At 60.5% G+C, this 25,710-nt stretch overlaps 2 protein-coding genes across 5 annotated transcripts in view; both read left to right on the top strand.

The window, feature by feature from the left end:
• The window catches only part of NISCH (nischarin), a 42,474-nt gene extending 40,028 nt beyond the window's left edge, over nt 1-2,446 (top strand). For both annotated transcript variants that reach the window (XM_082848527.1, XM_082848526.1), the window contains exons 19-21: nt 34-162; nt 693-854; nt 1,284-2,446. In XM_082848527.1, the coding sequence (XP_082704653.1) occupies nt 34-162; nt 693-854; nt 1,284-1,894 (902 nt within the window). In that variant the 3' untranslated portion in view covers nt 1,895-2,446. The remainder of the gene's footprint in view (nt 1-33; nt 163-692; nt 855-1,283) is intronic.
• A 2,287-nt stretch (nt 2,447-4,733) lies between these two features.
• The window catches only part of STAB1 (stabilin 1), a 26,899-nt gene continuing 5,922 nt past the window's right edge, over nt 4,734-25,710 (top strand). For all 3 annotated transcript variants that reach the window (XM_082848742.1, XM_082848743.1, XM_082848744.1), the window contains exons 1-46: nt 4,734-4,859; nt 9,144-9,280; nt 9,622-9,737; nt 9,947-10,032; nt 10,103-10,172; nt 10,564-10,659; nt 10,930-11,040; nt 11,283-11,479; nt 11,713-11,843; nt 12,016-12,143; nt 12,434-12,513; nt 12,720-12,857; nt 12,996-13,136; nt 13,287-13,349; nt 13,648-13,761; nt 13,838-13,891; nt 14,130-14,210; nt 14,609-14,767; nt 15,189-15,251; nt 15,487-15,582; nt 15,832-15,918; nt 16,439-16,550; nt 17,004-17,190; nt 17,300-17,393; nt 17,504-17,662; nt 19,024-19,119; nt 19,678-19,773; nt 19,906-19,953; nt 20,116-20,246; nt 20,418-20,529; nt 20,937-21,014; nt 21,103-21,201; nt 21,304-21,402; nt 21,539-21,670; nt 21,911-22,039; nt 22,227-22,283; nt 22,681-22,764; nt 23,260-23,455; nt 23,579-23,674; nt 23,766-23,811; nt 23,916-23,992; nt 24,205-24,330; nt 24,515-24,588; nt 24,741-24,815; nt 25,078-25,200; nt 25,517-25,564. In XM_082848742.1, coding sequence (XP_082704868.1) covers nt 4,779-4,859; nt 9,144-9,280; nt 9,622-9,737; nt 9,947-10,032; nt 10,103-10,172; nt 10,564-10,659; nt 10,930-11,040; nt 11,283-11,479; nt 11,713-11,843; nt 12,016-12,143; nt 12,434-12,513; nt 12,720-12,857; nt 12,996-13,136; nt 13,287-13,349; nt 13,648-13,761; nt 13,838-13,891; nt 14,130-14,210; nt 14,609-14,767; nt 15,189-15,251; nt 15,487-15,582; nt 15,832-15,918; nt 16,439-16,550; nt 17,004-17,190; nt 17,300-17,393; nt 17,504-17,662; nt 19,024-19,119; nt 19,678-19,773; nt 19,906-19,953; nt 20,116-20,246; nt 20,418-20,529; nt 20,937-21,014; nt 21,103-21,201; nt 21,304-21,402; nt 21,539-21,670; nt 21,911-22,039; nt 22,227-22,283; nt 22,681-22,764; nt 23,260-23,455; nt 23,579-23,674; nt 23,766-23,811; nt 23,916-23,992; nt 24,205-24,330; nt 24,515-24,588; nt 24,741-24,815; nt 25,078-25,200; nt 25,517-25,564 — 4,803 coding nt within the window. In that variant the 5' untranslated portion in view covers nt 4,734-4,778. The remainder of the gene's footprint in view (nt 4,860-9,143; nt 9,281-9,621; nt 9,738-9,946; nt 10,033-10,102; nt 10,173-10,563; nt 10,660-10,929; nt 11,041-11,282; nt 11,480-11,712; nt 11,844-12,015; nt 12,144-12,433; nt 12,514-12,719; nt 12,858-12,995; nt 13,137-13,286; nt 13,350-13,647; nt 13,762-13,837; nt 13,892-14,129; nt 14,211-14,608; nt 14,768-15,188; nt 15,252-15,486; nt 15,583-15,831; nt 15,919-16,438; nt 16,551-17,003; nt 17,191-17,299; nt 17,394-17,503; nt 17,663-19,023; nt 19,120-19,677; nt 19,774-19,905; nt 19,954-20,115; nt 20,247-20,417; nt 20,530-20,936; nt 21,015-21,102; nt 21,202-21,303; nt 21,403-21,538; nt 21,671-21,910; nt 22,040-22,226; nt 22,284-22,680; nt 22,765-23,259; nt 23,456-23,578; nt 23,675-23,765; nt 23,812-23,915; nt 23,993-24,204; nt 24,331-24,514; nt 24,589-24,740; nt 24,816-25,077; nt 25,201-25,516; nt 25,565-25,710) is intronic.

Here is a 25,710-nt window from a genome sequence, read left to right as displayed (position 1 = left end):
CCACCATGTTCGCGCCCTTTCTGTCTGCCACAGATTTCTGGCATCAGAAAAACGCCGACTACAACAACAGTCCCTTCCACATCTCTCAGTGCTTTGTTTTAAAACTCAGCGACCTGCATGTAGTCAACGTTGGACTCTTTGACCAGTATTTCCGGCTGACGGGTGAGTGGCCACTGTGCTTTTGTCCTATTTTGGGTGAAGGCCAGTGTCACCAGTGGGCTTCCACCTTCATATGTGGGTGCATTATCGCAGGCAGAGTTTATCTGCTCAAAAGCCAGTTCACCGGAGCGGGAGGAAGCAGCTTCAGGAACTGCTGAGAGGGCAGAACTCACCCCTCAGGACTTGGAGCGAGAGGCTGGGGACAGAGGCGGCAAAGTGCTGGGTGGGCGGGCAGAGTGGGCCCTGGGCTCACGGGCAGGATGTTTCTGACTCATACTTCCTGAAGAGAGAAAGCTAAGCTCTTTCCCTAATGCCTCTGTATCCCCTTCCAGAAAAATGTTACAGCCCTTCCGGCCTGAGAAATGGCCGTCTCCCCAGGCCCCGTGATGCTTCCTCAAGTGGGTCCTCCTGACCCTGGCTCTGTGGTCCTCAGGTCCAGGCTAACCTGCTAGAGACTAGAGACGGCTCCAGGGGTGGGGATGGGGCTGGGGGGAGTAGCAGCCTGCAACCGTGCCCGGCCCCTTCTCCCGCAGGCTCCTCTCCGGCACAGGTGGTTACATGCTTGACACGGGACAGCTACCTGACACACTGCTTCCTCCAGCACCTCATGGCCGTGCTCTCCTTGCTGGAACGCACGCCCTCACCTGAGCCTGTCGACAAAGACTTCTACTCTGAGTTTGGAAACAAGACCACAGGTATCCCCACCCAGCTCGGGTCTCCTCGCCAACCCCAAGGGCTGCAGCAGGCCCTGGAACAACCTCTCTGTGCCGCAGCACCCTCTCTGCTTCTAGCTCTCTCTCTCTCTCTCTCTCTCTCTCTCTCTCTCTCTCTCTCTCTCTCTCTCTCTCTCTCTCTTTTTCTGCTTAGTCAGCTAGGGTTTTCCATGGCTTTTCCATGGCAGAGTCTCTGGCCCGGCAAATCCACAACCGTTCAGCATCTCAGTGTCTGCTCTTCTCTGAGCTGCTGGCCTGAGGGTCTCTGCCTGAGGGTGGGGGCTTGGAGTGCTCTCTCCCACTTCTGACAGACACGTGACTCATGCTGCTGTCTCTGGGTGGCTTGGGGCTGCTGGTGAACCACCACAGGCCAGTTCCAGGCTGCAGCCCCGGTGGCGTCTCTCTCTGCAGGGAAGATGGAGAACTATGAGCTGATCCACTCAAGCCGTGTCAAGTTCACCTACCCCAGTGAGGAGGAGGTTGGGGACCTGACATTCACTGTGGCCCAGAAGGTGGCTGACCCAGAGAAGGCGCCATCCCTCAGCATCCTGCTGTATGTGCAGGCCTTCCAGGTGGGCACACCACTATCTGGGCGCTGCAGGGGCATGTTGCGCCCCAAAACGCTCCTGCTCACCAGCGCCGAGATCTTCCTCCTGGACGAGGACTTCGTCCACTACCCGCTGCCCGAGTTTGCCAAAGAGCCGCCACAGAGGGACCGGTACCGGCTGGACGACGGCCGCCGCATCCGGGACCTGGACCGCGTGCTCATGGGCTACCAGACATACCCACAGGCCCTCACCCTGGTCTTTGACGACGTGCAGGGCCACGACCTCATGGGCAGCGTCACCCTGGACCACTTTGGGGAGGTGCCAGGTGGCCCAGCTAGAGGCGGCCAGGGCCGTGAGGTCCAGTGGCAGGTGTTTGTCCCCAGCGCTGAGAGCCGAGAGAAGCTCATCTCGCTGTTGGCCCGCCAGTGGGAGGCCCTTTGTGGCCGGGAGCTGCCCGTGGAGCTCACTGGCTAGCCCGGGTAGTAGCTGGCCCTTGCCACCCGCCGTGTCTGGCCTGGTGTCCACTCAGGGCCGGGAAGCAGGCTTTCTTTGCTTTTTTAAAATGTTTTCTCTTCTCTTTCGGTACCTTTGGTTGATTGTCCTCCCAGAGAATGTGAACATGTGTGTTCAGTTGGTTCTCAGCCTCCCGCGGATCTGCTGCGTGCCCCTGGTGCCGCGTGGCCAGGCACACCAGTTTCGTGTCTTCTTTCGTGGGACCGTTGTTAACATGTGGCGCCGTGGGTCTGGTTTACTCTTTTACGCGTCCTTTCCCGAGATGTTAAGTTCAGTCTTGTTGCTGTTGCTGTCATTGTGGGCACTTGCTGCTAATTATGAAGCTGGCAGAGAAATGCACATTGAAAGCTCCCGCTCCATGCAGTTTTCCAAAGGGGAGGCCTCTCCCGGTCCAGACAAGTGGGAGAGCCCCATGGGGGCAGGAGTCCCCCAGGCCTTGGGGCTGAGAGGGCTGGGAGCAGGGGACCTAGAGCTGCCAGCACCAAGTGTGATTCCTGTTGCCTATTTTCTCTATTCCAGTAAAGCCAAGTTTGACACAGTCTGGGTCTTTTATTTCAAGGGCCACTGGGGTCCCAGCAGGGCATTGGTTCAGGGCGTGGTTGGCCTGAGGGGGAGAGGGTGCCTAGAGATGCAAGAAGGTCTTGGGGTAAAGGAAGAGGGGAGGAGCCTGTGAAGGGCAAAGGGAGCTGCTCTCCCAGGGTCAGATGCTGGATGGGTGTCTGTGGAGCCTGGGACAGGGGAAGTGAGAGGGCCTCTTTGGACAGGGCCGTGCTGGGCTGTGGCTAAAGCAGGAGCCTCAGGGCAAGTGAGAGGAATGAAGCTCCTCAGGTGCCCCTGGCACACCGGCTGCTGCCCTGCCAGCCCTCAGGTCAGGAATGTCACACCCGACCTGTTGCGAGGGTTAGGCCTGGCGTCTGGGACGGCTTACTCTGTGGGGTCTAGGGGTCTCACCAGCATGGCCTGCAGAGGAGGTGGCCCCAGTGGTGGATAGTGGGGAGGAGGGCTCTGTGCCGTCCGTGTCTGGGTTCATGTCCTGAGAGATGATTGCTTCAGGGAGCTCTGCTGAGGTAGGACGTGGGATTTCTTTGGGAGCCAGCCCCTGTGCCCAGTCCCTCCTCAACCCATTTCTACCCCATAGCAGGGCCCCTGAGGCCCACTTACTTTCTCTCATCCTGGCCAGTCAGGAGCCTTCGGCCCTAAGGCTGCAGGACTGTTTTGGTCCAGCAGTATTGGGGATGGGGGAGGGGCCAGCCGGGTTCCCAGGCCTGCTTCTCCTCATTTTTCCCTTCGTGCCAGCAGAGTGGGGATCCGTGCCTGGAGGACCCATCACCATCAGGAAGGCTGTGGTGGATGGGAGGAGCCACCAAGGGGAGGGGAGGGTCTCTGCATTCACCTCCCCCCAGCCAGATCTCAAAGACCAGCCCCATGGCCCCTCAGCTGATGGGGGAGGGACTGCCCCCAACCAGACCTTTATCAAAAGCCCGTACAGATGGGCCACCTGCCTGTCTCCATCGGTTATGTCATACATAAATGGGGATTTATAGACCAGAGGCAGGGTCCACCATGCATAGGCCTTACCACCTAGACTGCTGTTCCCAGGTCCCACAGCCCAACAGTTAGCAGCCGACCCCAGCCTGGGTCCGTGAGGACAGGACCTAATGGGGGGAGTCCGTGCAATGTAGTGGGGGGAAGGGCGCCCCACAGGCAGCAGACCTGGGGTTGGATCTTCACACTGGTTAGCTGAGTGATCTTAGACAAATTCCCTAGCCCCTTTGAGCCTCCGTTTCCCCACCAGTAACAGGATAATAAAAGTGCCTGCATTCATTCAGCCCACAAATCTGAAGTGAGCATCCACGCGTGAACCAGCCTGGCCCCTTCCCTGCTCTCCCATAGCTGGCATTCCAGTGGGGGACAGAAAATAAACTAGTGTCAGCTAGTGGCCAGTGCTACGAGGAGGTGAAGGCGGGAGACCTTTGACCTGAGGCTGAACCTTGTGGTGAGTCCTGTGAGGATCTGGGGTAACGGCAGCACCCAGGGAGCTCGCTCTGTGGTTATGGAGTAGAAAAGCCTGTGGTGGAACAGAGTTGGGGGTGTGGAGAGCAGGCAGCTGGGTCAGAGAGGCTGGCCTGCTGTGGACAGGGATGCGGGGCACAGGGGGCAAGCCTCAGGGCTGAGTGGAGAATGCATTGGGAAGGGAGGGCTACTGGCAGCAGGGAGGCCTCTCTGGGCGAGAAGGGCGGCGCAGGGACACATGGGGGATGGGGATCCTGGGCAGTGGAGGCCGAGCAGGGCAGGTGCGGGGGAGCAGCCTGATGACTGTCCACTTAGCAGGGAGTCGGAGGCCTGCACGTGCCCTCAGCAGCTGGAAAGGTAGAGGCAGACGAACCTGATTCAGAGGCTGCCCTCTCCCCCAGGCACCAGAACCCCCCAGAGCTTCTGAATGAAACATGCTGGGCTTGCAGGTACTTGGGGTTGGGGAGTTGTTTGCATCTGCTCCTGAGTGTGCTTCACAATCTCTGAAACACCCCAGGCTTGTGGCTAATGGTGGGCTTGGAGGCTGACGCCAGGAGGAGGGTCCCGGGCCAGGAAGCCCCAAGCTGGGCCCAGGCGTCCATGCAGGGGTCAGTGGCCAGCACCTTCCCTTCCGCCTGCAGGCTGCTGATACGCAGGAGGAAATCCTGGCGGGTTCCTGTGGGGGTGAGCTGGCGGGGCCTCCCGGCTGCTTTTAAAGCGCCCGCCCTCCCTGTCCTGCCTGCCCGCCCTGTGCCTGCCTCCTAGAGCTCATTCTCCACGCCGGCTGCCCCAGTTCTGTCCTGGACAGCGTGCCCGCCAGCCACCACCGGCCATGGCAGGGCCCCGGGACCACCTCCTGCTCTGCCTCCTGGTCCTCTGCCTGGCAGGCTTCAGCTTCATCGGGGGGCAGAAGGTGAGTGTGAGCCGGCCGTGGGGGACATGACATCCAGGCCCTCCCAGCCAGTGGTAGGAGCAGGGAGGGAGCACTCATGGATCAGGCACGGGGCTGGGGACACACAGGGCAGCTGGTTCTTGTCTGACCTTCTCTGAGCTGGACAGAGGGCTGGGCTCTTGTGCCCACCTCCCCAGGCTGAGGTCTGTGTCTCGCTGCTTGGGGTGGCAGGGATGTGTCAGCCTGCCCCTCTGTGTCCGGCTAGCCAGCCGGGGGGTGTGGGCAGCCGTCCCAGGTCTCCCCAGCCTGAGGGTAGGGTATACAGAGCCGGGCCCATCCCCCTGCCCGGACTGAGGCCCGGTGTCTCTGTGGCCCTGGCTTGGGGATGGGAGATGTGATCACCCCCAACCCTCGCAGGGCTGACAAACTGAGAGGCTCACGTGGACCATGTGTAGGCGTGCTGGGTGTGTGTGCATGTGTGTGTGCCCAGAGGCAGAATGAGGTCTACTCACCCCCAGTCCCTCTGGGCAAACAGCAGCCAACAATAATGCCCTCAAGCCTAAGAGCTGCTGTTCAAGTGCACAGCCCTGGGCACACCCAGCATCATCCCCTCAAGCCATCCCAGCCCCTGAGCAGTGGGCCCTGTTATTCTCCGCTTGAGGAAGCCAAAACCCAAGGATGATAGAGACAGGTTGGTCCAACTCCAGACCGCCATCTGCGGTTCCCCATCTGGCCATGAGGGAGGAGCCGACGGTCCCAGTGTGTGGCTGTCAGGTCCACATGCACAAGCGCCCTTTGGGATGCCTGTCTGCAGATCCACCCAAGCCCTATAGTAGGGACATTTTCCCAACTGGAGTTTCTGTGAGAGCCTCCCACCCTAGGCCTCGAGACAGAGTCACCTGGCTGGGGCCTGCCTCCAGGTGAAGGACCCTCTCCTGTGAGGCCAAGTTCTCTTGGGGCAGCTGCTAGTGTCCCCAAATCACTAACAGGCAGACTGAGGTCCCGAGAGGAAAAGGACTTGCTCAGGATCCCACTGCCAGGCAGAGCCAGGACAGGCACCCAGGCCCTGTGCTACCCTGGGGCTTGCTCTCGTCGGCCTTGTGGTCTGGTGAGGGGCCTCACCAGCTTCAGGGCCAAGTCAGGGTTGGGAACGGGCAGATCTGAGGTTGAAAAAGTGACAGTGATGGTGGAAGAGCCAAGGGTTTCAGGCTGTGCTGAGCCCTGCAGGTGGTTCCTGCTCCCTCCCTGCCTCAGTTTCCCCATGTGTACAGTGCAAGGGAATTTCGAAGGCCACCTCCTTATGTTCTTGTGACAGGGGTCTATGAGGGGCCTCAGCCTGGGAGTTTTTCCTTGTCACAGACCACCTCTAAGTCTGCCTTCTGGGGCTGGGGCTCAGACCTCCTGGGCCAGGGAAGAGGGCCCTGGGGGTTCTTGTCAGGGACGCAGCGACGCTGGCCTCTCACTCACCCTCAGTCCCTCAGCACTACCGGCACCTTGTGTAGCACGAGATCCACTGTAAACATTAGGAAACCAAGGCTCTAAGGGGAAGGGATGACTTCTGGGTCACATAGCTAGTGAGGAGCAGAACTCAAACACAGGAAGGTTCAGGCAGTAGAGGCAGAGAAGGCTTCCTGGAGGAGGGGGCTTAGCACCTGTCTATTCAAGTCTTTCACAAGTGCCTCCCCTGCTAGGTGTATGCTGGTGCAGGTGAAGCCTGTGGTCTCAAGCTGGGGTTTGAAGGGAGAGGAGCATTGATCTTGGGCAGGGGGAAGTAGTTTGGGAGGTCCCTTCCCATCTGAGGGAGTTTGGGTTCTGGGCCCTGGACCCCAGCTTGAGGGAACTTCTTCCACCTTCTCACAACAGGCTAGCACCTCGTGTCTCCTCAACTTCCCCAGCAGTGTCTCTATGGGATGCAAACATTGCAAAATCAGTTCTGGATTAGGACAGGGAGGGGAGCAGCACCCGCCTGGCTCAGACGGGTCCCGAGGTGCCCTAGGGAAGAAGGGAATCTGATTCAGCACTCGGCTGGAATCCAGCCTCACTCCACCCAACGGGACCAGTGGCGAGATTGTCGGCTGGGGCTGATGCTCCTTCCGCGCCACCAGGCAGAGGGGGCCTGCATGCCCACTTCCGGTGAGGTCCCAGAGAGAAGTGTGACTTGTCCGCTGGTTTATCCATCCATCACACAGTTACAGATGCAACAGCTCGTGAATGAGTGTCCACCCCACCACCAGCCACAAGGCTCCAGCTTCCTCCCGTGCTTGTGACTCACCCCCCACTTGACAGGACCGCCCCCTCTGCCCAAGAGTGAGGACAGTGCTCTCTCACTGCCCCTGAGCCCTTATCCAGGGCTGCTCTGAGAACTGGTCCCTGGGCCATTGCGCTGATGCTGGCAGCTGTGTCTGGCTGGCCAGGTGGCCCTCAGGGGAGCCCACCACCTGCAGAGCCTTTGCCCTGAGCCAGCAGCTGCCTGGCCCTGAAATTACCCAACTTCCTAGTCGCTCCCTGGCTCAGCAAAGACCGAGCCTCAGGCTGGGGAATGAGACCACAACATCCAGCCCCACAGCTCGGGCTGAGGCCGCCCACAGCAACTTCCCTCTTTGCAGACCACAGAGGCAGGAGCGGAAAAGGCCAAATCACAGCAGCTGGGAGAGGCCCTGGGACCTTCATGTACACCAGAAAGTATTGAGGCACTATTTCTCCTTTTCTCTGGCTTTGAGAGCCACACATCTGTGATGTGTTCTAGGAAAGAGATGTTCTGGGTTTACTCCCTTTTGGAGCACATTGTGTTCAGCACTTTTTTTTTTCTTTTTTTTTTAACATCTTTATTGGGGTATAATTGCTTTACAATGGTGTGTTAGTTTCTGCTTTATAACAAAGTGAATCAGTTATACATTTCAGCACTCTTTAAGATGAGAACTTCTCAGCTTCTCCAGGCCATGCCCCAAGCCCCTGAAAGCTCTCCTCATCAAAATGCACTTTGCTGTGGTCTTTTCTCCCACTGACAACCAAGAGTTTAGCTTCCATTTCTCCAGGGCCAGTGCTGTAGGTTATTGGGACTTTGTTGCCATAATGGTAGCCCCACTGATGGTGGACTTGGGGGAGCTGTGACAGGCCAGCGAGTGGACTGCAGGCCCAGGGCTTTCTTGGCTCTCAGGTGACCATCTCTTCTCCTGCCCCCACCTCTGTTCTCCATGCAGCAGCCAGAGGGGCCATTTAAAACATAAACGAGTCCTGGGTCTGCTCCGGACTCCACCTCCCCTCACTGGTCTGGCCTGGCCCCAGCCCCTCTCCAGCCTCCTCTCTGCCTGTCTCTGTGTGTCTCTGCCTCATCACACATGGCCGTTTGCTTCTTCCCACTTCGTGACTTTTGCCTCTCCTGTCCCCTCTGCTAGGAGCAGTGACCCTGACCAATTTTCATGCATCCTTCAGGTCCCAACTCAATTGTCACCTCCCCAGGAAGCCACCTGGGCCTCCAGCCTGGGTCTTCTCAGTTCTCTCACTCCCAGCACTGCCCATCCAGTGATGGGCAGTGGACCCCTGGGTCCCGGCTGGCGTGTGGGGCTGTGGGCCAGGCCTGGACCAGGGCTCAGGGAATGTGACTGCTTGGCCCAAACTCAGACCCCCTCCCACACGCCTGCTCACACGGGCTGGCCTCGGGCATGGGGCTGGCTGCTGGGTCTCTGACCGCAGGGCACCAGAGAGGGCCCTGGGCTGGCCGAGGGGGTCATTTGGGAGTGAGGTGGGGACGTGCTCAGAGCAGAGTGACAACTGGAGGGCCAGCCCCATGGCGCATGGCTGAAGCTCTCATCCTGCCTGTGCCCAGGGGATGGAGGATGGCGTCAACCGTGTTCTCCTCCCCAACAGTGTCAGCTTGTCATTTAGTGTTTATGTTTAAATGAAAGGGGTGAATGAGCACTAGCTTGAGAGTCTAGGTTAAAGTTCCTGGGTGGCTACAGGCGAGGGCCACCCTCCTGGGGTTCAGTTTCCTCCTTTGAATCACCCAGGGTGGAACAAGAGGGCCAGATGCTCTGTGTCAGAAGGCGGAGACTCTGAGGCTTCTGGGTGTGCCTCCAGGCCCCCGGGCAGAGGTGTATGGCTGTGGACATAGAGACACACTGTGGCAGGGACAGCCTGTGACAGGCCGGTTTCCCCCAGACTCAGGGCCTTCCCTGTTCTCACTGCCTCCCCAATGAACAGATGGGAAACCAGGGCCTGGAGAGGGGTGCTAGGCCTCGCTGCCATCAAGGGTCAGGGCTGTGTGCAGGGTTCAGGTCCCTCACTCCAAACCCTCCCCATGCCCAGGTACAGTCCAGACGCTGCGACATGAAGACCAGGTTTGTCACTCACATACCCTGCACCCCGTGCCCTGCCATCAAGAAGCGGGTGTGTCCCTCGGGCTGGCTTCGGGAGTTCCCGGAGAAGATCTCACAGGACTGCCGGTGCGGACCCCCACTCCACCCTTGCTTGCTTCCAGGGGTATCCTGTGGGATGGCAGGGGACCAGGAGGGCCTGGCAGGCCTGGGGATTGAGGGCAGGGACTCATTCATCCACATGTCTGTTGGCCCCTCCATTGGGACAGAGATAAGCAGGGAGGAAGGAGTAAGAATGCAGGGCAAGTGCTGTTTATTGAGCATCTACTATGGACCAGGCCCTGTGTTCAGCTCAGGGCCAGGCGGGAAGGGGTCGGGGGACCAAGAGTAACAGAACCCAGTGTGGGGAGGCTGGGCTGGAGGCTGCTGGGGGAGCCCCTCCCATCACCCTGCCCATCCTTGGTCCCCAGATACGAGGTCCAGCTGGGGGACTCTTTGTTGTCTGTGAGCGGCTGCAGCGTGGAGTGCTCGAAGGACGTGGTGCAGAAGGCCTGCTGCCCTGGCTACTGGGGGTCCCAGTGCTATGGTATGGGGGAGGGTCCCAGCCTTGCTCCTCATGCCTCAACCCACTTGCCTTCCCCTTCAACTGGCTCATTTAATGGACAGCTGGGCCTCTTGGCTCTGGCTGCCCCAGGGGAGGGACCAAGTCTGGGACTGCCCAGAGCTGCTGGGGTCAGGTAAATTGAGAGTTCTTGGGGCAGAGCTGAGTTCTGTGGGGGGGGGTGGGGTCCACAGAGTGCCCTGGGGGTGCTGAGACCCCATGCAACAGCCACGGGACCTGCCTGGATGGCATAGACAGGAACGGGACCTGCGTGTGCCAGGTAAGGGCCTGGTGGGGCTGGGGTGGGGGCAGTGGAGGGGCTGCACTGACTTAGTGCCTCCCTCTGCCAGGAAAACTTCAGTGGCTCAGCCTGCCAGGAGTGTAGAGACCCCAACCGCTTCGGCCCTGACTGCCAGTCAGGTGAGTGCTGGCCAGGCAGGGGGCGGGGCCGATGTCCACTTGGGGGCCAGTGGGGACCTGGTCCCTACAGCCAGCCCCTACCAGACTCCCTCCCAGCTGCTCAGCCTCACACATCCCTTCTAGGAACATGAGCTTTGCTTTATCACACCTCTAGCCCCTGCACATTGCTGTGCTTGAAGGCCTCCTCCAGGAAGCCTTCCCTGAACCTCCTAGCTAGCACAGGTGCCTGCCTGGGCTCCCACCGCCCCTCTGGTCCTGCACCACAATTCTGTATTTTTGAGGTTGTGCCTGCTGGAGCTGAGTTCTGGAGATGCAGAGGGCAGGGACTCGACGTCCCTGTGTGCCCCTGGCTGAGGCTGGGGTCCCACCTGTCCGTGTGTATCCCTCCCAGTCTGCAGCTGTGTGCATGGCGTGTGCCGCCATGGGCCACTCGGGGATGGAAGCTGCCTGTGCTTTGCTGGATTCACTGGACCCCACTGTGACCAAGGTGAGCAGCTGCTGGGGTAGCCAGTCTTTAGTGGCCAGAGCAGGAAAGGCTGACTGGGTGAAGGATGGGGCCTGAGCCTCAGCAGGACCTCTGCCTGCAGCCTCTCTTGGGGGAGGGGGTGTCATCTGAAACCTTCACTGCCCAGAGGCCCAGAGAGGATGGGGCCCTGGCCAGGGTCACACAGCAAATTTGGCATAGCATCTTCGCTCCTGTGTTCCTTCCCAACCTGGGACTTTGAGCTGCTGTGATAACTCTCCTTTCTCCACTCAGAGCTCCCGGTCTGCCAGGCCCTGAACTGTCCTCAGAACTCCCAGTGCTCTGCAGAGACCCCTACCTGCAGCTGCCTGCCTGGCCACACCCAGCAGGGCGGCGAGTGCCTAGGTAAGTCTGGGATCTAGAGGCTAGGAGCCCCAGCTCAGGGTGAGCATCCTTTTAAACCAGCAAGTACGATCTGGCCTTTTACAGGGAGGGAGAACTCTCCCTGAGGGAGGGAAATAGGGCCTGTCCCCAAGGTCTAGATCAGCCTGTCCACCCCATCCCTGGGCCAGCCTGGATAGAGGCTGTGGAGGAGATGGGCCTCCTGGGTGCTCGTCTCACTTGGGCTCTTTCCACTGCCCCGGCAGCCCCTGACCCCTGCCAGCCGTCACCCTGCTCCCCAGTTGCCCAGTGCTCCGTGAGCCCCAGGGGGCAGGCACAGTGTCGCTGCCCTGAAAACTACCATGGGGACGGAACGGTGTGTCTGCCCCAGGACCCATGCACCACCAACAACGGCGGCTGCCCCAGCAACTCCACCTTATGTCTGTACAAGAGGCCAGGCCAGGTGAGCTGGGGCCCTGGGCTGGGCCTGCCCTGCGGTCCCCCAGCTCGCATGGGCTGTGGGACAATCGTGGGCCTCCTAGGAGCCTAAGCTGCCCCATTTGTTAAATGGGAAGAGCATGACAACCCGCTTCTGGGCCGGTGGCTGTGAGGACCCAGCAGAGCTCTGTGGGTGTGGCAGATGCCACGGTTCTCACGGATGTGGTGTCGTCCTCCCTCCCCTCCCGGGTGGGCCAGGCTTCCTGCTCATGTAAGCCAGGCCTGGTCAGCACCAACCGCAATGCCTCCGCGGGCTGCTTTGCCTACTGCTTCCCCTACTCCTGTGACCGGTCAGCCACCTGCCAGGTGACCCCTGATGGAAAGACCAGGTGAGCACAGGCGCCTTGGGCTGGGCACCAGGGCCAGAGCAGAGAGGGTGGGCTTGGCAGGGGCAAGTCTGTGCCCGTGTGCACCTCAAGGGCTCTGTGGGGTTGGTGGGTGAGGGCCAGGAGGGGGACCTGGCCACGCCCCCGCCCTGACCAGTTCTACCCATGCCCCCAGCTGTGTGTGCAAGGACGGCGAGGTGGGAGATGGGCGTGCCTGCTACGGACACCTACTCCACGAGGTGCAGAAGGCCAGCCAGACGAGCATGACGTTACTGCGGCTGAGAGTCGCCTTTGCCATGCTGGGTGTGTGACCCCCGTCACTCGCCTGAGACCCCGCCCCTTGCACCCAGCATCTTTGGCAGACTCTCCAGAGATGCCTTATTTCTCTGCCCAAGAGCTGTGGAAGCAGAGAATGGACTGTGGTGGGGTGCATGATGGAGGTGGGAGCTACCCCCCCAGATCCTGATGTCCCCATTTACCCTAGATCTAGACCCAACGCCGCCGCCCCCCCCCCAACCTCAACTCTCCAAAACCCAGGACTGATGGCTGAGGGCCTCCCAGACCCATTCTGATACACCCTCTCCTGCCCCCAGACCAGGGCTGCCGGGAGATCCTCAGCACATCGGGCCCATTCACCGTGCTGGCACCATCCATATCCTCTAGGACCATGAACGTGAGCCCCTGCCTATTGAGGACTGGGCCTCCTCCCTGGACCCTGCCCTAGGCTTCAGGGCCCTGAGAGTGTCCCCAGTGCACACTCTAGGGGTCTGAGGCCTGGGAGGCCTCCTGTCCCCTCCGTTGCTTGGGCAACGGTCCCTGAAGAGGACTGCCTGCCCTGCCCTGGGCCCACTCAGCACCCCTGTCCCCTTGTGCCCACAGGCATCCCTTGCCCAGCAGCTCTGCAGACAGCACATCATCGCAGGGCAGCACATGCTGGAGGAGTCAGGGACCCAGCCTACACGCAGGTGGTGGACACTGGCTGGACAGGAGATCACGGTCACTTTCGGCCGCTTCAGGGTAAGCAGGGACCTCAGCCCGGGGACCAGAGGAGTCATAGGTGGGAAACAGCCCGGGAAAAGGTGTGGACGTGGGATAGAGCCTCAGGACAAGGAGTGGGTGTTTGGAGTCTGAGCCAGAGGTCTCATGTCTCAGCAGAAATACACCTACAAGTACAAAGACCAGCCCCAGCAGACATTCACCATCCACAAGGCCAACTACCCAGCAGCCAATGGCATCTTCCACGTGGTCACTGCCCTGCGGTGGCAGCCCCCACCAGAGCTCCCGGAGGACCCCAAGGTAAGCTAGTGCCTTCCCCTCCCACCGCCCTGTGCCCCTGCGTGGCCTCTGACCCGCACTGAGTTCGGAGAGGGGGGCGGGGCAGTTCTGGGCAGGGCTGGAGCAGAGCTCCTTCCCCTCTGGGGCCCTCATGCTCATCCCTTCCTACAGAGGACAATCGGCCAGATCCTTGCCTCCACTGAGGCCTTCACCCGGTTTGAAACCATCCTGGAGGTGAGTCTGGGCAAAAGGTCCTCGCCCATCTGATCTTTTGTCCCAGGACCCCTCACTACCCAGAATCTGCCCCACAGTGATCTGGGCTTCTGGAGTAGGACGGGCCTTTGCCCACACCCCGATCCTGGAACCTGCCCATCAGAATCCTGAGGCTCTGTGGTAGCATGAACCCATTGCCAATGTCACCCACTTACTTTTGGTGGGTGTTCCCTGCAGACCAAGGGCAGCAGGGCCCAGGCAGGATTTAGAGGTAAGGGTTGGCCACAGAACCCCCTGAGACTCCTTCTCACCGCCGCAGAACTGTGGGCTGCCCTCCTTCCTGGATGGCCCTGGGCCCTTCACAGTCTTTGCCCCCAGCAATGAGGCAGTGGATGGCTTGCGGGACGGCCGCCTGGTCTACCTCTTCACAGCGGTAAGCTTGTCGGGGAGAAGGGGCCAGGGATACAGGCTCAGAGCCTCTAGCATCCAAGCCCTCTCTTTCCTGCCAGGGTCTCTCCAAACTGCAGGAGCTGGTGAGGTACCATGTCTATAGCCACGGCCAGGTGAGAGGTCCTCTGGGAGAGTGGCTGGCTTACACCTGCCAGTGGGCTGTCAGAGGGTTTGTCTGCAGATTCCGGTCTTCCGGGGGGCCCCTTCTCCCCTCCCCGCCCATCTGGACTCTACAGGACAGAGGAGAGCCTGGGGACCAAGGTGGTAGCTGCGAGTCACCTGGGCAGGACTGGGTGTGGCCCCAAGGTGTGGCTAGTGCCTGGCCTAAGGCCACTCTCTTCTCCACCCCAGCTGACTGTTGAGAAGCTCATCTCCAAGGGCCGGGTCCTCACCATGGCAAATCAGGTCCTGGCTGTGAATATCTCGGAGGAGGTGAGCTCCATGAGCACCAGGGATGGACCGGTGGAGGGGCTGGTGATGACCAGCCAGGTGTCAAGCCTGTTTCGGACCCGGCTTCATGCTCCGAGCCCTGCGGTGGTCATGCCCTGGTGGAGGGTCACGTGGGAGCAGGCACAGATCAAATCCCTCTCCTGGGGCCCAACAAGCTGGGAGGGTTCCAAAGAGGAGGAGAGTGAGCGCATGGGCAGGGGGAGGGGCTCCACGTGACAGAAACCATGTGGGTCAGGGTGCAGAGGCTGCAGTGGTTCTGCCAGAGCAAGAGATGTTGCCGGGGAGCGGGTGAAGAGGTGGCTGGCAGGCTGGGCTTCTGACAGTGTGCTGAGTGCAGGGGCGGGGACTGGGCCAAGGATGCATGCTGGGCTCCACCACAGGGGCGCATCCTGCTGGGACCTGAGGGGGTACCCCTACGGAGAGTGGACGTGCTGGCTGCCAACGGCGTCATCCACATGCTGGAAGGCATCCTGCTGCCCCCGACCATCCTGCCCATCCTGCCCAAGCTTTGCAACGAAGAGCAGCACAAGGTCGTGGCGGTAAGCGCACGGGACCCCAGCGCTGCTTGGGTCGGGGTCATCTTCCAAGGGAGAGGTACTGTTTTCTAGTTCTCCTCAAATGAGTGGGTGGCTTTGGGGCTCGGGCGCAGGCCGCAGTTTTCACCTGGACGCCCCACACCCAGCCCTCAGCAGTCCTCCTGATGGTCCCTTTGCCGTCACTCACGCATCTACAGCCCTATTCCCAGCCTCCCTGCCCAAATCTGTGATGCTCTCACACTGAGCTCTGCCGCCGCGGGGCCTTTGCCCTTGCTCTTCCCTCTGCCTGGAACACCATCCTCTGGCCCTCCTGTGGTGACTCTTTCTCATACCTCAGGCCTTGGCTGACTGCCTCTTTCTTAGGGTTTGCTAAATAAATAAACCATGACTAACCCTTCTCCCTTCCTCCCCCTACCCTGCCCAGGGCTCCTGTGTGGACTGCCAAGCCCTGAACACCAGCATTTGCCCCCCCAACAGCGTGAAGCTGGTGAGCATCCCTTGGCCCAGCTCTCAGGGCTGACTCCTGACTGCCCCGTGAGGTTTCTGCCCTGGGTCAGGGTGGGGAAGTGGGGCTGGGAGGCTCAGCTGGACCTGGAGGCTCAGCCCCACTGACAGGGGAGGTGCCGGGCCCAGGGGGCCAAGGTCCCTTGACCAGGGCTGCCTGGTGAAGGGGGCCGGCCCAAGACCCCTGCCTGCTGACCAGCCTGGCACGGCCCACCCAGGACATCTCCCCTGAGGAGTGTGTCTACATCCATGACCCTACTGGGCTGAACGTCCTGAAGAAGGGCTGCGCCCACTACTGCAATCAGACCATCCTGGTGAGCCTGGGCATGGGGCACTTGCTCCCTAGGGATCTGGGGCACTTGCTTCTCCTCTGGAGCCCCCAGGTTGGGGCTGGGTGGTCTGCCATCCTCAGAGGCTGTGCTGCATCCTAATGGTGGAAAAGGTGTCACAGAGGGGCCTCGCCCACCCCCTTGCTCTAGACATGGCACCAGGGAGCAGAAGCAACCTGGGCCAGGGGGTCGACGTGGCTCCTGATGGACCTTCAGATGTGTTCTCTCTTATAGAAACCTGGCTGCTGCAAAGGGTTTTTTGGGCCTGACTGTGTGCAGTGTCCTGGGGGCTTCTCCAACCCCTGCTATGGCAAAGGCAACGTGAGTCCCCTCCTGCCCTGGAGTGAGGGGTGGGGGAGATAGGGGCTCCTTTCTGAGTTGGCCGGTGACTGGCTGTATGTCTGAGCAAAGCCTGCCTCTCTCTGGTATTGGGTTCTTCACATCGAGGCAGTGGAAGTTGGACCAAATTATGTTTATTTTAATTAGAATCAATTACTTAGATTGTTACATCTATTTTCATAAGGGCTATTTGTCAGTAGTTTTTTGTGTGTGTTGTATTTTTGCCATTTTGTAATATCACGATTGCTTTAGCACCTGGCTGTGGAGGAGCACAGGAGTTATGTGTTTCTAGGTTAAGCAGAAGTCACCCATGAAGCTTCCAGGGCCAGGTGCCTTTTAGGGGCTAGTTCTTTGGCAGCATCAGTGAGTTGGAAGGTCTCTTCCAGCAGGAGGTCTTCTAGGGGGAGCAGGAGCTCACAGCCTGTGGAGAGAAGGGATGTTAGGGAAGAGAATGTGGATGATCCCCTCCCCGTGACTGCTCTTGCCTCCTGCCTACCCCCAGTGCAGTGATGGGGTCCAGGGCAGTGGGGCCTGCCTCTGCTTCCCAGACTACAAGGGCATCGCCTGCCACATCTGCTCCAACCCAAACAAGCATGGAGACCAGTGCCGGCAAGGTGGGTGATCCTGGCCTAGGCCACCTGCCAGGGAGAAAAAGGGTCGCTTGGAAGTGGGGCTGGGGACTCCCAAGAAGGGAAATAGAACCTCAGGAAGAAGGATTCAGTCCAGAGGTTATGGAGAAGGTTTTGGAAACACAAGAGTAGATGTCTCTTTTACCCATGCCTGGAAGAGAGCCACAGTTTAACCTACAGCATGCAGGATTTAGGTCAGACATACAGAAGAACTTTCCGATGGTGGTGTTGGGAGCAGGGCAGCTAGAATAGGGTGACTGAAAGCAATGAATGCCCCGCTCTCATTTCTTCCTCCCTCCCGAGTCTGGGATGACCTGATTTTGACCCTGCAGTCAAATCTATTCTGGCTGCCCCATTCCCAGCATTGCCCAACTGCATCCTGGCTCCCAGCCAGCCCTGCCTCAGCCTCAGTTTCCCTGCTCCATCTCCTCCCTGCAGACTGCGGCTGTGTCCACGGTCTATGTGACAACCGTCCGGGCAGTGGGGGGGTGTGCCAGCGTGGCACATGTGCCCCGGGCTTCAGTGGCCGCTTCTGCAACGAGTCCACAGGGATCTGTGGGCCCACAGAACAGGCCCAGCAGTGCCACCCGCATGCCCGCTGCGTTAACCAGGGGGATGTTGCCAGGTGAGGACGTGCGCTTCCTCTCTGCTGCGTCTGTGACTGCACTTGTCAGTTTGCTCACAGCTTTCAGAGGCTTACTGGAGGCTCCTCATTCACCATCTCCCACCCCCAGGTGTCTCTGCCTCGATGGCTTTGAGGGTGACGGCTTCTCCTGCACACCCAGCAACCCCTGCTCTCGCCCAGACCGTGGCGGATGCTCGGAGAATGTGAGTCTGGCCCTTTCCTTGAAGTCCTGACCCACGGGCTCGAGGTGGGACTCCCTTGCCCTCAGCCTGCCACCCTGCAGCCCTGAGTCATTTATCCGTGGCTCTCACAGGCTGAGTGTGTCCCTGGGGCCCCAGGCACCCACCACTGCATGTGCCACAAGGGCTGGAGTGGGGACGGTCGTGTCTGCGTGGCCATCGACGAGTGCGAGCTGGATGTACGAGGTGGCTGCCATGCTGACGCCCTCTGCAGCTATGTGGGACCCGGGCAGGTGAGGCTTGGCCGGCCTCGAGAGAGCAGGGTGGGGGTCTCCATCCTGGGAGACTCTTCCCCCTAGCCCATCTGACTCTAGCAGTGTCTAAGAACTCAAGCTCAGGGTCTCAAACCTCAGACACAAATGAGAATCCAGTTCTGAAATGTTGAGTTGTACAATCTGGAAGCAGTGGACGGGTGCTGGAAGCAATGCGAAGGTTGCAGTAGTTTTAAAGGAAGGCGTGTTCGAGTGCCGGTCTAAGGCAGCATTTTTTCCAAGTCAGAAGACTGTGGCTCCTGTGTCTCAGGGATGAGGACTCTCATAACTGAGAATCAATGAGTTCTCTGCTCTTACGGGCCACTGGGGCCATTGCCTTCTGATAGTTAGCTCATTCACCCACTCACTGGTTTCCCACATGTCACCAGGCACTTGTTCCATGCTAGTTGCTGTTCTAGATTTAGGAATTCAGTATTGAGCAAAGCAAGAAGAGACAGCTGCCCAAAGAGAGTGACATCCCCAAATTTTTAGACTCATGGAAATCCAGCTCTTGGAATTTTGGAGTCTCAGACTCCAGTCACAGGATCTCAGAATCTGGAATCTTCCACGTGAAGCACGTCAGGCCTGGTGAGCCCGAGGACTGGCTGGCGTTGAAGAATCTAATATGCAAGTTGGGAGGCCAGGCCTGGCTGCTTCAGGGTCAGCCTCTGTGTGGCCCAGGCTTATGCAGGGATCCGTGGGGCTCCCTGACTCCTGCCCCATGATTGTCTGGACCACCAGCCGTGGGACCTCAGCAGTGACACTCAGATGGGCCTGAGAGCTGGAGCTGCGAACTCCATCAGGAGCTTTAAAGTTCAGAACTGAGGGTGGAATAAGCAGTTGCAGATGCCCCCATCGTGCAAAGAAGGGCAACTGAGATCCGGAGAGTCTTACTAGTCACTCAGCTGAGGTGTGGACAAGCCCAAGGACACTGGCATTTAGCGGGAAGGATCAGAGCAGCCAAGCAGAGTGGCGGGGTTGGAGGGGGATCCGAGCGGCCATCCCTGGGGCTGGTCTTGGTGAAACCTGCCCACTCATCACACACTGCAGACATCAACAGCCTGGCTGGGCCCAGGCCTGAGAGCAAAGAGGCCCCGAGGCTCCTGGATGCCCCCCTGCCAATGCCATCACTTCCTCAGATTCTTCCTGAGAGCCAGTCTCCCCTCAGGGCCTCAACCTCTGCATCTAGAACATGGACCTCCAAGGGTGGGGCTGGGAAAAGCTCCTCTGGGGTCTGAGCAGACCACCCCAGGGGAGAGTGCCCATCGGGAGCTGAGCTGTGGAGGAGGAAAGGGTTTCATGCTTCTGGTGAGATGAGGCTCTCTGCTCCCCAACCTCTCCAGAGCCAGTGCACCTGCAAGCTGGGATTCGCGGGGGACGGCTACGTGTGCAGTCCCATTGACCCCTGCCGGGCAGGCAACGGTGGCTGCCATGATCTGGTGAGGGGGTGAGAGGGCTCCAGGCCCAGGGGAGGCTTCAGGGGTAGGCCTTGGCCGCAGCAGTGTCCCTGTCTCTGGTCAGGATTGGGATCTTTCTCAACCTGAAATCCAAACCCTGTCACCTGCTTGCCCACGGGACAGAGCTTTCACCCTCCTTATAAAGATCCCAGCCCCTGCCCTCACCACCCTTGTCCCGTGCTCCCAGCGCCACACCTTCGGCCTGGCTAGCTCCTCCTGCCCTCAGCTCAGGCCTCGCCTGGAGGTCCGGGGCCTCCCTGATGCTCCCACAGCCCTGGACTTCCTTGACCCATCTGCCAGGATGGGTTGGGGTAGCTCACGTCACATGCTTACTGGCTTGGAGAGCAGGGCCGGGCACACCAAAGGAGCAGCTTGAATACAGACTGGATAGAGGGAGAGACAGATGGTAGGGATGGGTAGCGGGACAGGAGGACAGCAGGAGGATGGGCCAGAGTGAGCGGAGAGATGGAGGGTGGGTGCTGTCCAGCTTGCCCTATGGGTGCTGAGTGGAGGCCATGTCTCTCTGCCCTCCAACCCCAGGCCACCTGCCGGGCAGTGGGAGGAGGTCAGCGGGTCTGCACATGCCCCCCTGGCTACGGGGGTGATGGCTTCAGCTGCTACGGAGACATCTTCCAGGTGAGTGGTTTCCTGTGCTTGGGGAGGAGTCCTCTTGTGTAATCCGGGGGTGGGGCCGCACTCAGGGTCATGGAGGGCGGGGGCTCAAGTCTATCCCTAGACTGGTGACTTCAGCTTTTTCCCTCCCCTCAGGAGCTGGAGGCAAATGCCCACTTCTCCATCTTCTACCAGTGGATCAAGGTAGGATCGGATGGAATGCTGGGCTTGGGGACTCAGATCCAGGAGGCCACATAACAGCTCAAGAGCTGGAGGTGGGGGGCAGGCCTGGAGGCTGGGGGAAGTGATCTCAGGTGGTGGCTGCCTGCATCACTCCCCCTGTCCCCCCCCACACCATGTACACAGGGGGCCGGCATCACTCTTCCTGCTGACAGCCGAGTCACAGCCCTGGTGCCCTCGGAGTCTGCCATCCGTAGGCTGAGCCCTGAGGACCAGGCCTTCTGGCTGCAGCCGAGGATGCTACCGCAACTGGTCAGGTGGGCTGCCACGGCTGGGCTCCGGGAGGGGGCTTTTGTGTGAGACCCAGCCCCTCCCCAAAGGTCCTCAACCTGGCATGTGTCCACACTTCGGGGTGGAGCCCGGTTCCAGGGGTCTCTGTAGGTTACACTAACCCGGTTCCATGGCCCCCCTGAACTGTGCCCTCTCAGGGCCCATTTTCTCCAGGGCGCCCTGTCTGAGGAGGAGCTGGCCCGGCTGGACGGGCAGAGTATAGCCACCCTGAGCCCCACCGCACGCTGGGAGATTCACAACATCAGTGGGGTACGTGGTGAACTTTGGGCAGAAGAGGGGACCATACAGGGAAGGGGGGCCTCGAGTGGCTATAGGCTTCCCAGCCCAGGGTCCCCGATGATGCGATTGGGTCCCCTTGCCCGGCCCAGGGCTGAGCTCAGAGGATGTGCTCAGAACACATTTGCTGCTGGGTGGTGTCTTTGGGCCAGAGTGACTGCCCTGCCAGGGCTTGTCTGTTCATCTTTGTCTGCATGTGCACACCTGGCCCCCTCATGTATGGGCCCTGGTGAGGGTCTGTGTGCCCATCTGGTAGGTCCTGAGTCTGAGGATGTCCAGGCCAGGTTGGGTGCCTTGTGCCCAGCAGCCTCTCTGTTGGTGCTACACGCACTCTTAAGTGTCTACCTGTGTCTCCCTGAGCTCTGCCTGCTGCCTTCCAGAGGGTCTGGGTGCAGAATGCCAGCGTGGACGTGGCTGACCTCCTTGCCACCAATGGTGTCCTACATGTCCTCAGTCAGGTATGGCTGGAGGGGGGTGTGTGCAGGGAACCTTCTAGTCATGCCAAGAGGCAAGGATGTACTGACCAGCTCCCATGCTCCGTGCCAGGTCTTACTGCCTCCGAGAGGGGATGTGCTGGGGGGGCAGGGGTTGCTGCAGCAGCTGGACTCAGTGCCTGCCTTCCGCCTCTTCCGGGAGCTGCTGCAGGTAAGGGCGGCAGGAGTGGGGAGTCCTGGATGGGGGCACCCTCCCCCAGGGTCAGGATTGAGGGCAAGAAGGCCCACCCCTGATGCCTGCACCCGCCCCTAGCGCCACAGGCTGGTACCCCAGATTGAGGCTGCCACCGCCTACACCATCTTCGTGCCAACCAACCACTCTCTGGAGGCCCAGGCCAACAGCAGCGGCCTGGTGAGATCACCGGGACAGGGGCCACTGAGGGGGGTGGGTGAGCCTCCCATCCCACGACAAGGACACAGCGGGCGGGACGCACCGTCCCGGGCACTCTGGAGTCCTGGAGCCCCTGAGCCTCTCCTTCCCCCTCCAGGACTTGGACGTAGTGCGACACCATGTGATCCTGGGGGAGGCGCTTTCCACAGAGGCCCTGCGCAGGGGCGGACACCGCAACTCCCTCCTGGGCCCCACGCACTGGCTTGTCTTCTACAACCATAGCGGCCAGGTTGGTGGTGGGGTGGGGGAGCACAGGAGGCCCTGCCCCGGGCACCCTGCTCTTGAACACCCCTTTTCTTTGGAGTTCCCCCACCTGGGCACCTCAGCCTCTGGTCCAGAGACTTCCCATCCTGGGAGACCCCCAGTCCACAGAGATACCCCAGCCCTGGAGCGCCTCCGTGGCCTGCAGCCCCTGAGGGGAGGGTGGGGATGGGGTGGGGGGTGTTCAGCCTCCTGCCCTAACCCCCAGCCCGAGGTGAACCATGTGCCACTGGAAGGCCCTGTGCTGGAGGCCCCTGGCCGCTCACTGTTTGGCCTGTCCGGGGTCCTGACTGTGGGCTCAAGCCGCTGCCTGCATAGCCACGCAGAGGCCCTGCGGGTAAGAGGCTGGGGCCTGGGGAGCGCAGAGGGGCGGTCAAGAGCTGGAGGCTCTGGCTGGCCTGGCTGGCGGGAGGGACACTTGGTCGGGCGGGGGGGGAGAGCTGTTAGCCCGCCCCAGAGGAGGGAAGGTGGGTTTGGAGCCCCCGCCTCGGGACTGCCTGACACTCTGCCCTCCTTCCCTTCAGGAGAAATGTGTAAATTGCACCCGGAAATTCCGCTGCACTCAAGGCTACCAGCTGGAGGTGAGGCAGGGCCCAGCACATTCCGTCCCTGCTTCACAAGCTCTCACTGTGCCCAAGGTGTCCGAGCTCCCCGGGCCCAGCTCTGCTCACCCAGGCATGGGAACCTGGAGCAGCGTGGGCCGCTTGGCTCTCCTGCCAGAGGCCAGGAGGCCTGGGTCCAGGTCTGCCCAGAGGAGGCCTCACTCAGACTGGCAACCTGAGGCCAGTGACCCTCGGGCTGCCAGTCCTGCCTACCTTCTCCTCCTCAGGTCTATCTGTCGTGGTCCTTCCTTGACCCTTTTGCTATCCTGCTTACCTGTCTCACCCACTGACACCTGTAATCTGTCTGTCTCCCCATTCACTGCCTTGCCCCTACCTAAGCCACTGCCTGAGTCCTCCTGCCTGTCCTTATTTCCAGGACACCCCCAAGAAGAGCTGTGTCTACCGGTCTGGCTACTCCTTCTCCCGGGGCTGTTCTTACACGTGTGCCAAGAAGATCCAGGTTTGCCCTGAAGCAACCCCCAGCCCCAAGCCTTTGACCAGAGAGGAGGAGGTGGGAGTGGGGGCCCGGGGCAGGAGCTGGGATTAGGCTTCAAAGGCAGAGGCAGGGCTAGGAATGACGAAGCCAGGGAAGCAAAGGCCTGGCGGAAGGGGGAGAGAGGTCTGAGGTCAGAGGGGCCAGTGTTTGTCTCTGTAGCTGTGCCTCCAGGGAGTGGGGATGGGGAGAGAGAGAAAGAGGCTCAGCCTAGAACTGACACCAGCAACCAAGCCCTGGGGGCAGCAATGGGGCGAGCTCTGCCCCTCTCCGTGGAGTCCGTTTCCTCACCCCTGCCATGGAGAGGCTTGTAGAAGGCAGTCTCCATTTCTCTGGGTCTGACTTGCTTTGTTCTGTGGCTCTGTGGCCCCGAGATGCCCTTCCCCCGACCCCCACCGTTTCCCTGCCCCCTGACGTCTGTCCTGGCCTGTGCCGGGCCTCTCCTTGTGCCCCCTCCCACAGGTGCCTGACTGCTGCCCTGGCTTCTTCGGCACACTGTGTGAGCCGTGCCCGGGGGGTCTGGGTGGTGTGTGCTCGGGCCACGGGCAGTGTCAGGACAGGCTCCTGGGCAGTGGGGAGTGCCGCTGCCACGAGGGCTTCCACGGAACGGCCTGTGAGATGTGTGAGCTGGGCCGCTACGGGCCCAACTGCACTGGAGGTGAGGCCCCGGGGGCGGGCAGGAATGGTGGGAAAGGCGGCCAAGGACAGCGGTCATGGAGATGCCGCAGCAAGGACAGAACAGGCACTGGGTAACTTCTGTCTTGCCTCGTTCCGCTCCCAGTGTGTGACTGTGCCCACGGGCTGTGCCAGGAGGGGCTCCGAGGGGACGGAAGCTGTGTCTGTAACGTGGGTTGGCAGGGCCTCCGCTGTGACCAGAGTGAGGAGTGGCCCCAAGGGGGAGAGGCGGGTGACTCCTGGGGAGGCTGTTCCTGGGTCAGCATGATCAGAACCATCCTCCTACCCCCCAGAAATCACTGGCCCTCAGTGCCCACAGAAGTGTGACCCCAATGCCAAGTGAGTGAGCTCAGCCTGGGGCATGTGGGCAAGATTGGGGGGGGGGGCTAGGGTCAGGGCAGGGGCTGGGCAGACATAGACTAAGCTGTTGCCATCCCTCCCAGCTGCGTCCAGGACTTGGCTGCAGCCCCTGCCTGTGTCTGTGCCGCGGGGTACTCGGGCGACGGCATCTACTGTGCAGGTCCAGGCACACCAATGCCCCGAGGCCCCTGAAATTTGGGGGTGGATTTCCCCACAGAGCCCTTTCCATGCCCTTTAGGTCCAGTCTCTATCCCTGTCACCTCTTGGGTCTTACCCCTCCCTCCGACCTTTTCCTTTCTCTCATGCCCTCCTCCCCTGTCCCCACTCTGTCCCATGCCCACTGCTCACAACTCTGGGATCATCTACCCCTAGTGGTGGACCCTTGTGCCCATGACCATGGGGGCTGCTCCCCCCACGCCAACTGCACCAATGTGGCACCTGGTCAGCGGACATGCACCTGCCTGGATGGCTACACGGGTGATGGGGAGCTGTGCCAGGGTGAGGCTGGGGTCTGCCACGAGGGGTGTGGTTTCAGTGGCATGAGTGAGACTAGGAAGGGCTGAGGGGCACACACAGGTGTGAGCCTGAGGGTGCTGAGAGAGTAGGGGATGAGCACCTCAACAGACAGATGAATGGAGGGGCTGCCTAGGGCCAGCCCTCATCCCAATGTCTTTTCCCCCAGAAGTTAATGGCTGTCTCATCCACCACGGGGGCTGCCACGTGCACGCCGAATGTATCCCCACCGGCCCCCAGCAGGTCAGCACAACAGAGCTGGACACTGGGGCTGTGCCATTCCCTCATAGGGTGTGGCCCTCCTCAGACCAGGCCCAGGGAGGGGTGCTCCTTCTGTCCAGGGCGCTGGCCCACTCTAGGGTACCAGCAGCCCCACTGATTAGGATTTGGGACAGGTCTCCTGCAGCTGCCGCGAGGGTTACAGTGGGGACGGCATCCGGACTTGTGTGCTCCTGGACCCCTGCTCCCAGGTCAGGCCCCCAAGTCGCACCCAGTTCCACAGGGGGAGGGGACTGGGGCGGGAACCAGCCTTCCTCACCCCCAGCAGGGTCCTGAGTTCTTCTGAAGGGTGAGCCACCTGCGCTCTGACTGAGGGGTCAAGGTCAAGTCTGACTGATTAGTAGGAAACAGGGCCTTGGGTGTTGGGGAGGGAACTTCATGGCCCCTTCCCCACAGCTGGTTGGGGCAGCAGTCCTGGGAGTCACTGATGCCTCTTTCCTGTCCCTGCCTCAGAACAATGGAGGCTGCAGCCCCTATGCTGTGTGCAAAAGCACAGGGGATGGCCAGAGGATGTGTACCTGCGATGCAGTCCACACTGTGGGTGATGGCTTCACCTGCCGTGCCCGAGTCGGCCTGGTAATGATGCCCAAGTAGGACCCCTGACCGAGCCTTGGCAATGCCGCCCATGGGCCTGACCCGTGATATTGGTTAAGACCCCAGATTTGATCCTGATCCTGGCCCTGACCAGGACTTGAGCCTGACCCCTGACTCCACCTAGGCATGACCCAGTTATGATCCATGAAACCAATCCTGATCCCCGCACAGACCACCCTGGCTTTCCTTTCCTCATCTCTATCTTGGCCAGACCTTGGGCTCTAGGTGCTGGGACAGGCACCAGCCCTGAATGGAGGCCAACCACAATCTGAGCTGATCCTTGTCTCCCCTGATCCAGGAGCTCCTTCGGGACAAGCATGCCTCATTCTTCAGCCTCCATCTCCTGGTGAGTAACCAGCTGGCCTGCACATCCTTGGTCCAGCCTGGGCCTCTCTGACCTGCAAATCCCACCTGTCTCTGGGCCATGATATTCTCATTTGGTCAGAGGGCTGGCTGGCTTGGTTTCTGAGTCTGTGTCTCTCCCAGAAAATC

This window comes from Leucopleurus acutus (genome assembly GCF_964270905.1).
Source record: "Leucopleurus acutus genome assembly, chromosome: 10".
In the NCBI taxonomy this organism is placed as follows: domain Eukaryota; kingdom Metazoa; phylum Chordata; class Mammalia; order Artiodactyla; family Delphinidae; genus Leucopleurus; species Leucopleurus acutus.
Note: the sequence above shows the minus strand (reverse complement) of the source record. Positions and strands in the feature narration are given on the sequence as shown.